This window comes from Didymosphaeria variabile, assembly GCF_027946475.1.
Source record: "Didymosphaeria variabile strain IMI 356815 chromosome Unknown scaffold_3, whole genome shotgun sequence".
In the NCBI taxonomy this organism is placed as follows: domain Eukaryota; kingdom Fungi; phylum Ascomycota; class Dothideomycetes; order Pleosporales; family Didymosphaeriaceae; genus Didymosphaeria; species Didymosphaeria variabile.
Genome location: NW_026611622.1, coordinates 2,982,087 through 3,000,410, shown reverse-complemented (window position 1 = coordinate 3,000,410; position 18,324 = coordinate 2,982,087). Strand labels below are relative to the sequence as shown.

At 52.1% G+C, this 18,324-nt stretch overlaps 3 protein-coding genes across 3 annotated transcripts; 1 reads left to right on the top strand and 2 right to left on the bottom strand.

Moving 5' to 3' along the window:
- Positions 1 to 11,613: 11,613 nt before the first annotated feature.
- Positions 11,614 to 12,593, bottom strand: N0V89_004330 (uncharacterized protein; the record flags this gene model as incomplete). The annotated part of the gene is made up of 2 exons (XM_056213117.1): positions 11,614 to 12,375; positions 12,516 to 12,593. 2 exons carry the CDS (start codon positions 12,591 to 12,593, stop codon positions 11,614 to 11,616), a joined length of 840 nt encoding a protein of 279 aa, XP_056073425.1.
- A 2,465-nt stretch (positions 12,594 to 15,058) lies between these two features.
- RRG9 (Required for respiratory growth protein 9 mitochondrial) lies at positions 15,059 to 15,814 on the bottom strand (the record flags this gene model as incomplete). Its single annotated transcript, XM_056213116.1, has 1 exon — positions 15,059 to 15,814. One exon carries the CDS (start codon positions 15,812 to 15,814, stop codon positions 15,059 to 15,061), a length of 756 nt encoding a protein of 251 aa, XP_056073424.1.
- A 437-nt stretch (positions 15,815 to 16,251) lies between these two features.
- On the top strand, positions 16,252 to 17,744 carry N0V89_004328 (uncharacterized protein; the record flags this gene model as incomplete). The annotated part of the gene is made up of 2 exons (XM_056213115.1): positions 16,252 to 16,298; positions 16,349 to 17,744. The coding sequence occupies 2 exons, from the start codon at positions 16,252 to 16,254 to the stop codon at positions 17,742 to 17,744; spliced, it is 1,443 nt and encodes a 480-aa protein (XP_056073423.1).
- Between the last annotated feature and the right edge of the window lie 580 nt (positions 17,745 to 18,324).

The following is an 18,324-nucleotide window of genomic DNA, read 5'->3' as shown; positions in this document are numbered from 1 at the left end:
CGGAAACACATTCACAACTCGGGTTGATGTCTCCTTATTCCATGCTTTGCCACATGGGCGGTTCGTCAATCATTTGGCAATCACTACGCCGCTTTTAACGCTCCCGCGCAAGCGGGAGTGCCGTGAAAGGTGCTTCGTAAGGGTAACATGCGCCTACCACACGACTATCCCAGCTTTGCCTCGTGAACAAAGAGCCTTGCAGATTACTTGGCCCCCTCCAACCGAATGACTAGTAGGCTTTGACTGCACAGCCCAGGACCGACCGTCACTTGCAAGCGGGCGTTGAGCGCGCATTATTGCACGAAAGTCTCTCTACCGGATCGCGATCATCCTCGCATCATCAGCCCTATAGGTCTTACCGTATGAAGCGCCGTCTGGATGATCATACCACGTCGACGTTTCCATGTCCACAGGCAGGCACCCCGCAGCATCAGCTCCGCGCCAAATGTTGCGCCGCCACTGCCGTCAACTAGAATACCCTGCAAAAGCTCGTCAGCTTGGCCGGGTACTCTGCCAGCGGTGGTGTAAGTATTGCGTTTGGGACGAAGTTTTGGCTGCTTTGTGCGGCTGCTATCGCGCCACAATCGACATGCTGCTGGGCCACGCACCATGCCCGTGTCCTCCACCCCACGTGGGGCGTGTTTCTTTCTTGGGAAGCATGCTCATTTATCGACAGAACATGTTTGGAGAAGTTCAAGAAAGAGAGGGAGCGATAAGATGGCTCGTCATGGGGTTCTGGATCTGCAGGCAACAAAGCAGTCATGCTGCAGAGAGTCCTCAGCACTACTCCTCGGTGACTGTCTGCATCCTCAGATGACGGACGGCTCTTCGTAGGCAGAGTGGACTCCTGAGCGTCCACGTCGATTGAGGCGGGATTGTACGGCTAGACCGACATGGACGGAGCTTACCATTACTGCCTGCTTCTGTCTGAATGGCTACTACGGCAATTAGTCGCTCGACCTTTGTCTCCCGACGTGACGGTCGGTCAAGTAGGTGACTCTCCGCCTTCAGCACCATGCATACCTCAGCATTAGCGCGCTGCACAGTGGGAGCAGGGGTCGTTGCCGCCATGAAGTTGAACAGACCTCGTACATGGTCAAGACACGCCACAGGAAAGCGAAAAGCGCTTCACGCGGCGCTCCGAACAAAGCGCTGACGCGATGGTGGTGCCTCGTTACTATGCCGAATTCAGAAAGGTACTTGTGGCGCGGACCGGTGCGCTCGCCGCCGGGAGGGACGGATAGCGTCTCACGGTTGGTCCTTCGCGTGGCGCTAGCACCCATTCGGCCGTCCCACGTCGCCATCGGTGACTGTCGCGGAACGTGGTGACGGTCACTTGTCCATCGCGTGCACGAGGCGCCATGGAGTGCAGATCGACCATCCTGAACAGCATGACTCAACGTCGAGGGCTGCCTTTGGACGGCCATAAGACGTTGAATCGTTCCGGATGATTTCCACCCTCTGCGTGGTAAGCTCAAGCCGCATCTTGCTCTAGATTTCGACCATCGATATGCGACTCGACCCCTCCTAGACCATTGAGGTAGACACACGGGCCTTACCAAGCAAGCGAACCGGGGCGTAACACGTCGCTTACAGAACCAGTCGCCTCGGACATGGCTTGCGGGTACCGCAGTGAGCCATCGGTAGATCCCTGTCGCAATGGCAACATGCAGCCTTGCTGCGACGATCCAACTTTGGCTTTCTCAGCTGCCCATGCTCCCCCTTCGTTACGAGGTTTCTGTCGTCTATTGCGTGCACATACTTAGCGCATGGGGCAAAAGCTCGTCATTTCTGCGAACACTCGACCATCCTTCCACTATCCCAGGTGATAGCCTATCCTACTTTTGGAGTGCACTTCTTCCTTCTTCCTTCTGGCCATCCAGAAACCCTCCGATTACATGTCTATTCGCTTGGAAACCCTTTGGGCAGATCAATCTTCTCGTTTTAGGATTCAGGACGAGGATACGTTCCATTACACCTACTTGATCAAATGTTGCCCAGAGCTGAGCGGAAGCTTACCGACTTCGGACCGGATCCCAGCCTTCAACGCTAGCCAAAATGCTTGTTTCCCCAGCTGTCCCACATTGATCAATGGCCACCTTTGTCCACTTGGAGTTGACGACTATTCTACACCACCAAGGGACAAGAATACGCAGAAGAGGCGCGCATGCCATGCGCTGATGGACCCACATAGTATGCCTTCGACTACTCACAACATCTCTCACGCCTTGCGTCTCTTACCAGACCAGCCGCTGTATAATCATTCACCGCCTTTGCTACCAACATTGTATGGATTTATGGAAGACCGGGACCATAGAGTTTGAGAAACAGTAGCCATTTTGCCTCGTTGACCGGTCAGAGGACATGGTGTCTTTGCCCACGTGCAGCGATCGGTGAAGACGTGGAGTCACTTGCCGCTTGGCATTCGCTGCGATATCCTGTCTGGAAGGCTCTAGCGGTTGCAGTGCACCACTCGGCATTGTCTGGCCCAACTTGAAGTCCGCGGCAATGCAGGCTGAAATGGCCCTTGTCAGTCCAGGGCAGTTGGCTCGTTTCTAGCTTACACTGTTCCCACAATTTTTACCGATGATACTGGTATAACCACTATTGCTTGCGCCGCAACATAGCCCAGCCATTTCCAGTATTATGAAATAGCCGCCAGCGGCACTTCGCGCCGCAGGACGAGACCATGCCACGGGCTGGTTATCTCGCAAGGGAACAGTAAACGCGCTGTGCCGCCTCGTCCATGCCGGTTTTGGTAATGATCTTGAGACCAATGCTGCCCGGCCAAGTCTTCTTAGACGTAATTGAGCTCTTGTCGGATCCGACACCCTTGCATCGAAAACCACAGTGGTACAGAAGGCATACTATGGACCACGGTTCAGCTGCACCGAGTTGGCGCTGCATATACTCACAGCAAATCACGCCGAAACGAGGCTGTTGTGGTGCGTGGTTTATCTCCCGCGGTGCATACTAATGCACGGTGAAGCTAGAGCAAGCATGTCAGACCTCAGCCCTACGGCCCAGAGAGCTCCGCAAATGTACGCCCGACATGTGCTCTAAGCATACCTCGGTCGAGATAGATTGTGTTGAGGTAAGAAAGCGTACGTGTTCAGTCACGTTCGCTCATGCCAGGCCCTGTTCATGCAAGCTTAACGTTCAGTCGCTGCGTATGGCGTCTTGCTCCGCATGCGAGGCGTCGTGTTTCCCCACTTTGAACCGTTGGCGTTTCAGCCGGCATACATGTGGTCCATGGACGTGAGGGACAAACCTGCTGTGCGACCACTCTCCAGCACACTAGATCTTTGGCAACGGTCCGATAGAAGGTTTGAGGAATACGAACGGAACACATTCCAAATAGCGAACGGCCAACGGCCCGTCAACGTTTCTCGTTTTCGTGCAATTGATGAGCGTGATGCTTGTAGCAGGCTTGCTCGCTTGTCGGTGAAAACCCTGCTGGCACCGGAATGGCAGGTTTGAGCCGCAGGCTGTGCTGGCCTGACGATCTTGACTTACCCAATTTCTTGCGTTCAACCAAGGAGGACAAGAATTTCGAAGCCGGACTAAAGAGCGGGACATAACACGCTAGATCGAAGGCTACCTTCCAACTATCATTGCCTCCGCTTCGCGCATGTGCTTATCACCGAGCCCTGCTGCAGTTCCCTTCTATGATAGGTCGGATTGTCCAACCGGCTTTGCAGGATCGTAAAGTACTCCGGCTCCGCAAATCCCATCCATGATCATAAGGGAGGTCAAGAAACCGCATGCCGCCGCAAACGTGTGTTTTCGATAGGATTGCAGACACTATGTTAGTAGGACCTAATGGTTACCGGTGCTCGGGCGCGCAGTTCTATTACTACAGAAGTCCTATCGCAATACACCCTCCTCGCACGGATACGCGGCACATCAGGCCTCTTTTGGGAACAGCCTTTATGTACTCATAGCGTGCGAATGATTGGTCGGGATCCTTCTCCGACGCCCTCCATAGGTAGGAACCACGAAGCGGTACCTCACAATGACTTGCAGCCGCCTTCCGAGACACTTCAACAGACCAGATCTACGGATCTTGTGGATCGTGGGGATTTCCACGTCTTCATCGGTGAACCGATGTACGACATAGTGGTCGACCTCTCTAGCTCCCGAAAGCTTAGCATCGTAGTCAAATCGAACTGCATGGGGCACTTTCTAAGTAGCGGCGTAGTCGAGGTATCCATGAGCAGCTGTAAGAGTTCTAGGTCTTTGGTGGGGGCTGTCGAGTCATCTACTAGCAGCGTACGCCAGCACTAATACACACAACCTTCATACATATGACCACGCTCGGAGCTATCCTTCCGCTCATGCGATTGGGCATGATTCGTTGATCTCCATAGAAAGTATATTATTCACGGATGACCGCGATCCAGTGCCCAGTTCAGGTTGTGAATGTACGACGCGGTGGTCTGGACTCATCTCATGCCTGTGTCTGAAAGGGGAGATCTGTACGAGTAAAGCAGCGATAAAGCAACAAATGGAGCCTCCACTTGTGGTGTATGGTATATTTTCGGCTGTCTTTGCCATTCAATGACGACGAGGCTCTGCTTTCACGCTCGAAACGAGTCAACTTCAGATAGTCTTGGGCAGCCATGGATTCATGAGAAGATTTGCCTATTAGAGCAATAATCCACTCGATTTTCTCGACTCAGCGGGTGTTGTTCGTACTGATATGGTGGTGCTCTGGGAGATCTGCAATTCTCCATGTTCTATCGGCAAGGCCAAAGGCGGACCTTACACACGGCACTACACCTCCGGCCTGAAAGTTAGGTGGAATGAAGACCCGCGCTGTTAAACAGCGTCATGACACAAGAGAAATCGAGGCGTTCATCTCGCCACCTAAAGCATGCAGATTCACTTACCGTACAAAGACGTCGGTGTACTGGTTTACCCAATCGAGCCACAGCAATCCAAGTATAACTTTCAATCGTTGCCTGTGATGTCGTTACACAAGAGACTACTTTACTTTAAGCCCGCGCCAGATCCAAAGTTTGACCGGAAATCATTCTCTCAATGCTCCCGTAATAGTTCCATGCTGATATCCAGAATTGTACTCCATGTATCAGAATATATAAAAGCTGCCCTTATCGAAATTTGGCGGTCCGCTCACTCTTTGGAGGATACTTGTAGCAGGAAAGAGACGAAGACATAGGAACACCAGCAGTCTTACGGCACTGTGAGAGTTCCTGCGGTAGGCATCGAAGGACGACCTACATAGCTAGCGTATCATCGTCCCTTGACAGTGCAATGTCGGCTCTCGAACTGAACTCAACACAGAAGTGTACTCACTGAGTTCGGCTACAACATGACTACAATCTTCCGGAACAGCAATTTTTGACTCCACATCAAAGTCAGCTAATACGCCCTTGCCAAAGAAAGACTGGAGGTGAACAAGATCTATTACACGTCTGCTCGTAAGGATACAATCTCCTTTGAGACGTGTCAGTATCTGATGTACGATGTACTATGTACTGGCGAGGATATGCATGTCTGAAGGTCACCGTAAGCGCTGGAAATCTAAGAACAAATACATATGTGGCTCACTCAAAGCCATAGACAGAATGTTAGACGAGGTCCATATCAATGATTACTTCGTGGCTTGAGTATATAGGGGACGTTCATCCACCGAGGCGCGCTTCTTAGGGACTTCAACAATCCACGAAAGTCATAACTTGATCTTCGGGGTACATTTGTTAGCACCTTGTTTGATCTCTCCTCCATTCACTTTTCGAGGTGCCCTCGAAAAGGCTATCTGGGATCAGCTCGAGACAACAGGCAAAGACGACCAGATGGGCCTAGAAAATTGCGTCCTCGCTGGTATGCGTGCAGCCCGTTTTCGGTCCTCCCTGTTGGTACTTATTCGATCTTAGTTCTGCCGTGTCCAACGTGACCCGACCTACGTTGCTCCTCTTGCCCGCTCCAACAACCGGAGCTACTTCTAGATACTTAGCGTACCTACCGAAACCTACATTCATCAAGACTGTCCTTTTGCCACGTAAGCCATACAGACCATTAAGCAAGCATGCGACAAAAAGCTCTAAACACGCGAATGGTGAAGGTCAGCCCTCGTGGCTTCAGTTGGGTACTCCGTTATACCGTCCCCATTGTTTGCATTGACCCGCTTTTTTGCTAGCCTATGAACTTTGATTGATGCCATGCTAACATTCAATCGTTGTGTAGCAACAAAGGCTCTCTTGTGCCCGTGCCAAAGTATACCGCGAACCATCCATTACATATATCTACCAATTCCACCACGTGGTCGCCCCACACAAGGGCAACAGGATCTCGTTCAATCTGAGCCACGTGAACGGAAATCCGTTCACCGACGTGAAGTGGTACTTGATTGTTACTGGCACCGGGTAAGTTACGTCAAGAGGTCGATGTGTTCTAAATATGCACTGATTACACACGATGGTGGTAAATCCATTTGTAAAGATACGGTACTGTGCAGCCGGCGATAACGGGAGTGGATGCGATTGGCACGAAGGTCCGGTCGAGCAGTATGTTCGGACTTGTGGTGAGGTCGATGATGTTCGATTTTATTTGCGTTAAAGGTGCGGGAAAAAGTGCCGGTGACACTGTCGATTTGCAGCGTGGGAGAAGTGAAGATAGCTATACCCTCGGGTGGCTGCTTTTATGTTGCCAGAATAGGGCAATGAGGTAAAAATTCTGCTCCAGAGGTTGTTAGTTAGACACCTCCTAGGTGTTGGCATGCCTGGAACCCTAAAGTTCGCACGATGGGAACGAGCAGGCATATTCTATGAAGCTTCCAGGAGACGTTAGAACTATATAGCCGTACCAGTCTTACGAAGTTCGGATTTATTAGTGCTTGACGTCTACATATAACCTATCCTGAAATATCACATTTTGAGCGATCTTCTGCACTGGTGCGACTACGATCATTGTCTGTAAAATGACTGACCTCACAACGTCCAAAGTCTTCTCGAGTCTGTCAATTTTGAAGTAGTAGACGATCCAGCCTGAGCCACATCGACAACGACCGGCCACCACGGTGTCCTTTGTCTAGCGAAGTCCAGAGGCGCTGAATTCCTTGGATGCCCACTTCCACAATGAATCAATGTGCAGGAAGACGCGCCTTTCAAATATGATAGGTCTCACGTCTACCAGTCGAAAAAATCTGCTGTGATCCATCAGACCCAGCAACATGCAATGTCTGTCATGCAATCATGACAGTTTTGTTATCCAGCCTCGACTGTAGAACGATATGTGTGCATCTGTACGTCATAAGTACCAGTCTAGTCTCACTTCCGCGGTACGATATTCCACGTAGTGTCGCGCACTCATGAACGCTTCCAGTGCTGCTCATCCTCCCAGCTTACCTGGCTCTTCGAGTGAAGGAGTAGTCATCCAAGGAAACACAGCACCCAGTCAAATTACTTGCACTTCTGGAGTATAGGTGTAGATATACATATTTGGGGTACATCGATCGCCCGATACTCTCGCGATGACAGAGCAATCCGGTCGAGGGTACGTTCGCGATGTGATATCGTTGTCAACGTCTTCTCGCATTGAAACTCTTTTGGAGTATCAGTTAAGCTTGTAGGAACGCTCGAAGGTATCATGCAAAGTCTATGAGCATAGAAGGCGCATTTTGTTTCGGTTGACGACGGATTCGGACTCGGAGAGGTTTAATGGTAACGGTGTCAACGGTACCGAAGATGATCCTATTTGCCTAGACGAACAATATGCGCAGAGTAAGCATCTGATCGACGTAGCAAGGGAAGGAGTTCTTAGTCTTGCGGAGTGGCCGGCTGCTAGCGCCTGTCTCAGGCAAGGCAGATCAGAGCCAATTGAGCATGTGTCGGAGAAAACTCGTATCGAGTTTGTAAAGTTAAAGTGTGAAACTGAGCGTTACGCTGGTTTCGACGATACGCGGTTGCAGAAATCGGTGGCGGTTGACCGATTCGACGTCTTCGCCAACGTGTTGTGACTAGTGAAGGAGTTCGTATCGAGATTCGTATCGAAATTTAGGCGCGAACAGAGGCCTGTCATGTTGCCCCGCCTTCGAGATGCTTGAAGATAGGTCTTACGAGTATCGACCTTGTCACAGATGCCTTGGTCCGATCAATTGTTTGTGATATTGGCCATCTGGACATTTCCATCCGTCCAACGCCTGTGTATGTAACCATGACCCACGACGTTTAGCCTTCGAGATAATACTTTAACTCCGTTATGTTTGTGGATCAATGTAGGCACCCGGTCGTAGCCAGATCGCATCCCATGTCACGCGCTTGGATATGGTAGCCGACGGTGTCCTCCTCGGGCGAAGGGTTGTCGGTTATGATCACCGCGATATCTCGGACGTTCGCTGGACTGTGATGCCCATGGATGCGGAAGTTGCGACCAACGCGGAGCTGGAAGGAACGAAGAGGACAGTCACGACCGCGCGCTGTTCGAACATAAACACGGAAGCAACTTTATTCGTTGATACTCCTGTACTATCGATCGAAAGCTTCTTGGTGCGATATACAGCTGGTTGTGTTTCGTAGCACGATCGCGGTCTCGATCGTATATTTCGCGGATAAGCGTGTATGGATGAAAGAGACCTTTGAAAATGCGAGCGAAGGCACAGACAGTGCGGAGTCTCGTGACAGGAGATCGGATCATCGTCGCGTTCGCATTGTGAGGTGTGTTGGCTCCCCAATGATGCTAGAAAGGGTGTTTACCGACGCGGTTGCATAACTGTTGGATCGTCGCGCACCTCGATACGTTACTGCTCAGGTTCGGCGAGGCAATCGTAGTCATCAGCTGCCGGACTGATGGGTTATCCATGAGAGCGTGAGCTTGAGATAGTCACTGCGTACGAGACTTGAGGCTCTGCTGCGTAGGTCGTCACCGGTGGCGAAGGGAGGGGCGTCTCTGGCCGTCTGCGCGAGGAGGGACAGGACGGCGCTGCCGAGGAAGTTCGGTGACAGCTCTTGAAGTAATTGAGCTACGGTGAAGACAAAGAATATTACGACACGAGGATGCAGCACCGTTCAATATTGAACGTTCCAGCAAGCCTTGACAGTTCCACTCACTGCTATGCCCAAGCGCCGCGAGAGGCTAGCGCCATGGAACAATGACAGCGCCGCCATTTCGGATGCTCCTTCGTATCGAATTTGCAGGTCAATGCGAGGGACGAGCTGCTTCGCTGCCACTGGTTGTAGATGGTATTCGGTAGTGATATCAAGCGCGTAGGAACGCCCCTTGTCTGCCGTTGAGGCTAGCCGCAAGGTATCAGGTAACAGATCAGGGAATCTTCGGAACCTGCTATCCGTCCCCATCGTACCGAGTCCCGTGGTCCAGGGTAGGTTCACTCAGATTCAACCCAAAAGCCTTCCAACAAGCAATACCCTGGGTGAGTGAACTGATTGTAATAAGCTGGAATCAGTTCAGGGAGAGGAGAGAGCCCTTTTCGATTGGTGCGATCGCGATGTGCTGTTCTTCCGAAGGGTAGCCACAGTGAGCTTGTGCGCGACAGAGCTTCGCGCCTGTTCGGCGACTTGCCCTCGCTCCGCTTCAGTCGAGGATACTTGTGACGGGAAAAGGTAAACTTCGTGAACCCTAAACCTTCTCAGATTGTTAGAGAGGCGATGTGTAGCATGCCCGTAACGGACCATCATGTCATGATCAGCCAATGGTCGTGTTTCCATTGTCGAATTCGCCCAATCTACACCACGTGGAGAGTGATAACGGTCTCGCTACACCTGATGTTCATTGCTGCATTCTGCGTAACATTACAAATACGAAGACAAACGAGATGTGTATCATTGTTATGTTACTGGCTATTAAGACCGTGACCGTAGCTGACATCTCGACTAGTGCACGAATGCCCTTGCTTGATTGGCGCGGATTCATCGGGAATTGCTGTGTGAAGTCGTGCCATACTCGTGGTACGCATTACCGTGTAGTTCTTAGTACATACGCTTGATTGCCCGTCTCAAAAGGCATGTCTGTGCACTCCGCGGGAGAGGCAACCCTACATCATTCTTCATCAGCAAGAACATGACCAGCCCCACCCCGCCGTACGTTATTTATGAATGTCGTTGCTCCATCTATCGTTATCAGCCAGAATGTCGTGCACACCGGCCTTCATTTTCTCAATCGAGAATGCAAAGCCTTAAGAACCCAAATTTGAGTGCATTTCTGCATTCGTGTACCCGCTCGCGATACAACAATGTACTCAGGCTCCCATTTACAGGTAAGCCGAAAGTCAAGAGCCGCTCATGTATACACGAGTGCCGATCTATTGAAGCTGATGGTAGACAGTTCCGTCGTACATCTGCCCGCTGTTCGGAGGGACGAAGAGTCCATCAGGTGCGTAAAGATATGGCGCTGAATCGTGTCCGATTCCAGAATAAGCCGCTGCTGAAAGATCGGGTGCGTAACTCATGTCAGCAACAGCTGGATGAAATCCTGAAAACCCTGCTTGTCGTACGCCATCTTGTCTAATTCCAGAAACCGGCATCTTGTTGGACGCCCATGGCTTGGACCCAGGTAATGAAAGTCGAACCGCGACAACCTCATAGCAACCAACAGCTACCTGGTGTGCCCGCTCGGCAAGTGAGTCTTCCATGGCATGCAGCCAGCGGATGATTTTGACGCAGTACCCTGCGAGGACGACATTGTCTTGTTGCATCGCGGGCGAATAAGAAAGAGCTAGGAGGAATACAGCAAATGCTTGCATTAAATGATGTACAAGTGTCCACCAAGGTCCGAATTCGTACACGAAGCGAGGCTGGGGTTGATCCGGTAGTAAATCCACCTCCATTTTGGCTGCGTCCACGCAGATCCCTGCCATCCGCCGAGCAAAGCTTGCTGACGCTGCCGCTTCTTTGTGCTGTTTCTCAATCTCACTCAATCCACTCAAACAAGGGCGTGTGAGTAAGATCTTGGCGCTACAGTATTGAAACGCCAACATCGTGCGCTGGCGAAACGCAATATTATCCGACGTGGTCATATTGTCAAAAGGAACTTGGAAGTTGAAGTCGACGGGGAGATTGGCAGCCCAGTCATCGATTCGTCTACCAATTTGTACAATATCCTGTTGAAGGTCGCTCGGGGAACGGATCACTGTTCCGGCCGAGTAAAGCGAAGTCAGGATGCTTTGCGTGGTGATGCACAGCTGCACGACTGCCTTGAAATAAGACCCCGAATTAGCTTCCGTCCCGCCAAAGCCCGGAGATCTACTGGGCTTGCTGCCGCTCATAGGACGATTTTCAGAAAACGGGTCGCTGTGCGCCACGGGAGAGGCAGCTGAGACTATACTGGACCTTCGCAACGCATCTACGAGGTTGACGTCCTCCGACATCTGCTGTTCAGAAAATGGTACTGGCAACGGCACGGAGCAACAAGAATCAACAATCACACTTGGTCGACCAGTGATAATGCTGAGCTGCCGTTCCACGTAGTACAGGCTCCACCAAACACGAATCAACACCTCACGCTTGGCTCCTGAGGCCGATGGATCTTCGTTCCGAACGTGGAGACCGAGTGCAGTTGCAAAGCGGAGCGCAATACCGACAACTACCCATGCTCTGGCTTGTATTAGCATACACGTTCGGGTCCGCGACACAATACCTACCGGCTGACCTGCCCGACCGACAGGTAATAGAAGGCCAGCAGACCAGCCACTTGGATTTGTGGCAAGTCAGGGTGCTGTCCAAGTGTGGATTCGTTCCATGCAAACGCGTGTGCCCTTGCTTGGTATATGAGGTGGTCCCGTTCATCTGCCTGCCAATTGGCCTTGACGAGATGAGAGTATTTCGCCGCGATGGCAAACACCAAGTTCAGTATCGCTTGCCATTTCGAACTCAATCTTGGAGCTGCGCCTTGTCTCAGTGCATCAAAATATTTCCGGCATTGGTCTTGAAATAGTTTTCGTGGAAGAATCGGGAAGGAGTCATGCACTTTCTCCATGTAGACATTCAACAATTGTTCAGCCGCGTCGGCCGTGGGAAGCTCGTACGGGTCGACACGAAACTCTGGATCGATCCTTCGACTGTCGAGGTAGAAGGTGACGGCGCTCACCTGCTCGTTGTTGGCAGAGCGTGCTGACGAGCCTCGTTCGGAAGTTGTTATATGGCTGCATCCTCGTTCCAACAGGAGGAAGCTACGAAGCCACTGAACTTCCGAGTTCGCCCCTAAAAAACCTGTGGCGCGCGCTTGATCGGTCTCATGCAGGTTCTCGTCAACGAGGTCCAACGACGGGGCATTCAGTCTATGTAGTGGTTCGCCCATGTCGGCATCGATCATGTATTCGGATTTAGTCGACTCCTCATCGTTGGTATCGGGATTGGAAACTGTCGGAGTCTGACGAGACTCGGAAATGTCTTCGTCGGCCTGAAGATGCGTTAGTGCCACAATGCAACGATGACGGCAAAGTTTGAGGGTTGGAGGCCTCTGCTGTGTATATCTTGAACCAGCATGAGAGCACTCAGACTTTGGCAGCATCAACTGGCGTGTTCACGAGGGAATCATACAGCTTCGAGCAGTTCTGCTATGCGCGCTTTGTCTTGGTCGTTGGCAAAGGCACGCAGCTTGTTCAGCAGCCCGGCCATGTGCCCGCTTCGTTCGGTTACGCTGGAGTCGTCAGATGACGGTGCCACGAGGCAGGAAAAGATATTGCACGAACGTTTTGAGACGGTCTTTGCGAGGCATTATGTACACGCACTCTCGACCGGTGGTCTCGCAGTGCTTGCATTGCGGAACATCGCCAGTGCATTTGATCTTGTGGGAGCGGCAGGCTGTGCATGCACGACTGACTCTTCTCCGGTCCTTTGAAGATTGCGAGTGATTGATCCTTTGCAGGCGAGGTATCGCGACCTTCCTAGTCGACGGGCCCGGTACGTTGGCAGACATGATTGCGCACGGTCTCTAACAAAGGATGCCCAGGGCCGCGGTCATTGGATCGGGGGTGGTAGGTTGCGTTGGGAGGAGAAAAAAGACACGGGATGGCTCAGCCGGGCAGCATGACGAGGCACGGTCGCGGAAGAGCCAGGCCAATGCTGTATTTTAGTGATGCGGGTTGGGAAAACAAAGCTCGGGAGGTGTTGCTGGGCTTTGCTCGCCAGAGACGATGCTGGTATTATGGCCGGTGACCCACCAACTCGTCAGTACTCGGACGTTCTTACCGTGACCAATTGGCAGCCATGGCCTTTCATCTCTCACACCTACCGCGCTCTCGAGGGCTCCAAGGTAGCACTGGCGCAGCGTTCTCTCCGTCATCTCGTGTTCGCGGATACGATAGGTAACACTGGTGCAAGGGCGCCACTTCCACCCAGGCTCTTTCCGATGCCGCGCTCGCGGGCAACGTATAGACATTCCATGGACCCCGTGTTCGTGCCGTTGGACCTTTGTATGACGTTGTGTGCGACCTGTCCATGTCGAATCCACCTCAGGCAGCACTCCTACAGGAAGCAAGACGAAGTTCTAGATACACTGTGTCACCGTGAATATGCAACGCGCCAGACTCGAACATTCTCGCTGTATCTTGCAGCGACTGTGCTGGTGGGCTGGCGGATTACGTCATTGCCGCGAGCTTGTCCAATGGGAAGCCGCCCCCGGGATTTTCACGGCTGGCCAATGACGAACCGACGCCGCCTTCTCATCAACCCCCAGCAACACTAGCATCGAACGGCAGCTCTTTTGGCGCATGCTCCTGTACTGTCTCTGTTCCTCCGATGGCGAACCCCAGGACTTCGGATTCCCTGATCGTTTGCTGCAACCAGGGTGCCATTGTCGCAGCGCGATTCACATCTGAAGTCGCACGATTCTCACTCTTGCACAGGTTCCCTTTGTCACCTGGCAACTGCCATGCTCGTACATAGTATGTATTGCGGCTATTACTTGCATCCATGGAACGCGATGCGCGACCTGCGCGTCGGATCAACGATTAATAGCCTTCATCGGCGATGCCACCCACATGCCGGAGCACGCTCTGCCTTTCCATGGCGCTTCACGCAATGCAGGGTCGCGGGTTCCGACAGGGAGCGAGATGACCCCCGGCGCAGGACGGCGTCATTGCCACGCGGGAATAGAGTACAGGCCCGCTCTGGATCGAGGTCGCGGCGATGCATCGGCAGACCGTCTCCCGCCGGCTGCACATTGTTGTTTCCCCGCCTCCAAGCGCTTTGTTTCGTTGTCCTTCTCCCGCTGGACATGCTGAGGGGGTTGCTAGGGCTGAGCTACGCAGTCCTAGTTGCGCAGGGTCTATCTGTCGATTGACCTACCAGAGATTAGAAGGAAACTTTCCCTGTCCAATGATAGTGCAGGTTCTAACCTGGGAACCTTCCTTGGAACCTAGGAATGGACTGCCTCACGTGATCCACGCGAACGAGATCCTGCGCCCGGGCATGGACACAGGCACATGCGAGGATTTGTTGCGAAGTTGACGGTCCAGACGCCAGTCTTTTACTACCGTGGTGACACGTTGCGAGCCGGCCGATCGAAGCTTCTGCGAACGTGCCCTGGCGTACTCCAGGGCTCCAGGGCTGTCTGACACTGACACTGGCAGTGTCCGTGCGGATCGTTAGTCATCATGTAACCACAGGAGTGACGAGAACTCAAAGCTTCATGTCGACACCGTTGCGTTGGGTGACGGGATCAAGATCCTGTGTGCATCTATCACAGAGAGGTTGTTCGGAGTATTGCAGTAAATTTGTGCAGTGTTAAGTTACACCATGTATCGGTCGTCCTGCACCATGGCTTCCATCTGCCCTACATAGAAACTAGCGCTGCTTCTCTGATATTTCGCTGCAAGCTACCAGCACAATGTGTTCTGACATTCGTCGTGGCGCTGGACATCGTGCAGAACACTTGTCCAAACACGACACTGTAAAAGTGTCTTGTCGCTGAACCGGTGAAGATTCACTTCGAGGAGCTCCATGCCCGCTCGGATCTCTTGCACGGCTGGTGGCAGTGGACATGATAAGCGCGTCTTGAACGGCTCGCCGAAAAGGGCCTATACCAGCAGCTTTGGTCTTTAGCCCCGCCATCGCAATCCCGAGTCCACCTTGTTGTTGGCTCATATGCCTATGCGATCCGAAAAAGGTACATTCGCCTTGCGCGACGATTGCGTCCCAGATTTTCCGTCTACGATTGGTATGAGGTCCTCCTCTGCCCAACCAAAGTCGTCGCCGCCGAAGCTGTCCTTTACGACTACTTGATTCCTGGACCCTGATTTCCACCTCGGTTTCTCCCCATTCCTTGATCGACCTACACCCATCTCTCTCCATTTCTTCGGCGGCTTGACTCCTAGCTCAACAAGATTTGTCCATATCTGTTCACCACGCTTGTCCCACCTCCGTAACTTGTCCTCCTGTTCTTGATCTGAGGGTCGCCATTTGCTCCTCAAGATGCGCTTGATGGCTTCCGGGGAGACCTGGAAATACTGCGCGAGAACGGGGGTGGTGAACTTTGTCGGCTGAGTCTTGTGTAGATGGCGTATACCTTCCATGGTGTCAGGGGAAAGTTTTTTGCGAGGATTCCACGCCTCTCCGTTTAGCTTTCGTTTCACGGCTTCCTTCTCCACTTGCCATGCCGGGCGCTCTTTCTCTGTTTCGGCTGCACCGTGCACTTCTGGCGACTGATTCGTCGCCCAAACTCTTGTATTGTCATTGAATGCTCCGTATGATTGTAAGCGACGGCGCGCGGTGGAGAAGGGTCGTGACGATGCAGCGTTGCGAGCCGAGTTCGTACTGGGGAGGATATTCGATTCAAGGTCGAAGATCGAGCGAAAGAAGAGACTCAGGGTCGCTCTTGAACAGGCGGGACATTTCATGGCTGGCATGGGGCACGGAAAGGAGCTCAAGAAAAGTTTCGGGAGATCAACGGGTATCCATACGCCAAGAACTGCTACATCACCAGCCACCACAGCCACATTTCTAAAGCGAGACGAGGCTGACGTCACGAAGTGCAGCTTGTGTGGTCCCAGCACGACTTTCACGTTCCTGCTCCAAAGCATTAATTGACATCTCTGATCCATTGGACACATAGAGGGTCATACATGAACAGTGTTGGGCGGGGCGACAATCTTGCATACCGTAGTAAGTTCACACGTGGTCCGGGCTAGTCGGTAGCATCTGACTGGTGACGGTTCGATTCAAAACGCCGAGATGCTTGCGCTTCGGTCGCAGAGTCTGTTTCGCCTCGATTTCTTCATCTCTACTGTCCATTTTGTGAATAATTCCTGGTTTGATTCTGCCTTTGACTCCTATCATGGCCTTGCACAATCCTTTCAGACGGCGGTCTGAGAACACAAGATAGTAAGTTCCAGCGAGTCATGTGGTTAGAGCGCTTCACTGACCGCTCTAAGCTGCTGGGGTTATGAATTTGAATGGACTGAACGTCATCTCACAGAAGAACAAGCCACAGCACTCAAACATTCGTATGATGTGCTAGGAGAAGAATGTCTTGATCGTCTCAATGAGATTTCGCCACCAACCAGCGGAGCGCTTCCGCGGAGAGATGATCTTCCGCGACAGAGTAGTGTGTCAGGCGCAGACAAAGAGCAGAAGGAAGAAATTCCACTTCCACAGCGAGATCTTTACATCTTGCTAAGAGATAATCATAAGTCTGATTCGAAACTTCAAGAGCTCTGGGACGAGGTGAACACCGTTCCGCCATGGGTAGATTGGGTACAAATACAAAGAGGACAGGATGTCTTTTACCGATACGGAGGTCCAGCTCTTACCGGGCTTACCTATCAATCACTGTTAGGAGGCATGGGCGCTGCGCGAGTGGTGGAGACATTGGTACGGACCGGGGGTTTTTCCACCAAGGTAGCGCGACGGAGACTCTTCGAGACGACACAACATATCCTCCAGTGCACAAAGTCGTTGAATTCGATCCAGCCGGGAGGCGCTGGTTGGGCTTCGTCTATACGTGTCCGCCTACTTCATGCTGCTGTCCGGCAACGGATTATGAAGCTCGCAAAGCAGCGACCGAATTATTTCAACCTAGAAGAATGGGGTATCCCCGTGAATGATCTGGATCAGATAGGCACCATAGGTACATTTTGTGCTACTTTGATCTGGTTAAGCTTCCCACGCCAAGGTATCTTCCTACGCGAGCAAGAGAAAAAGGACTACGTCGCACTATGGAGATACATTGGTTACATCATGGGCACGCCCCACGAGCACTTTGAGACCATCGAAAAGGCAAAGACTATCATGGAATCACTCCTCTGGAACGAGGTTCATCCCTCCGATATGTCCAAGGTCCTCGCCAATAACATCATCCACTGTCTCGAGGGCCAACCACCGACATTTGTCTCTCCAGATATGTTGATTGCCAGCGCTCGATGGCTTAATGGCAACGATCTTGCCGACGCATTGGGGTTACCGCGTGTGTCCTGGTACTACTGGTCACTCATGGCCGGCCAGTGCCTCTTCTTCATGGGCGTCTGTTATTTCTACCGCGCTATACCCAGCCTTGATCATGGTCATGTCGAGCGACTGAAGCGCATCTTCTACAATGTCATCGTGAACGCTAACTATGGTCTTGCTGGTGTGGAAACCACGTTTGACTTCAAGCACGTTCCAGAGTATGATACGGTTACGGCTATGGGCAAGCCGAGAGAAATCAAGCTCAAGAGCTCGGGAGTGGAGATGAGGAATCTAAGGGCCTTGGGTATCTTCTTCGGTGTTGTGGGGTTTGGTGCCTGGGTGGCGATTAGGGTTACGTCGAAGTTGCTGAACATGATATTTTAGCACAATGGATACAGGGTAAACTCGGACACCGTTACAGCAGGCATTAACAGAAGCGTCCGAATTTTCTCGGCGCCCGCTGTGTAGGTATTGCATCTGGTTGCGGGTACGTTCACCCTCAACATACAAGTTTTTCTTATCTACGAGCATGTACAAGCTGGGCGCCTTCCGATGCTTCGCAGGTTTACATCACTATGTTGACTTCTTATGAATCTGATATGAGGCCACGGACGCGTATGCGGGCCATGCGTTGTTTCTTTCACTGGCGGTCACAATGAACAACCGCGGGTCACTACAGTATTTCTCACTAACCCGCCTTCACCTCCGCGAGCCCTTTGTAAAGCCTGAACTACTTCAAGGTCTTCGCACCTGCTTGCTCTAAAACAGCGGACTTGCCACGATCAATCAACTTCGTGAGTCAGAACCAGTGCAACCGCCATTATGCACCTACCACCAGATCAGAAAGATTATGATACCTTCGGCGTAGATCTACGCACCAGCGTTCTCTTCGATCGTCATGGTGCTGTATGCGGCTGCCCGCAATTCTGGTTTTATTCCACCAACGCACAGAACGCCGACTCGC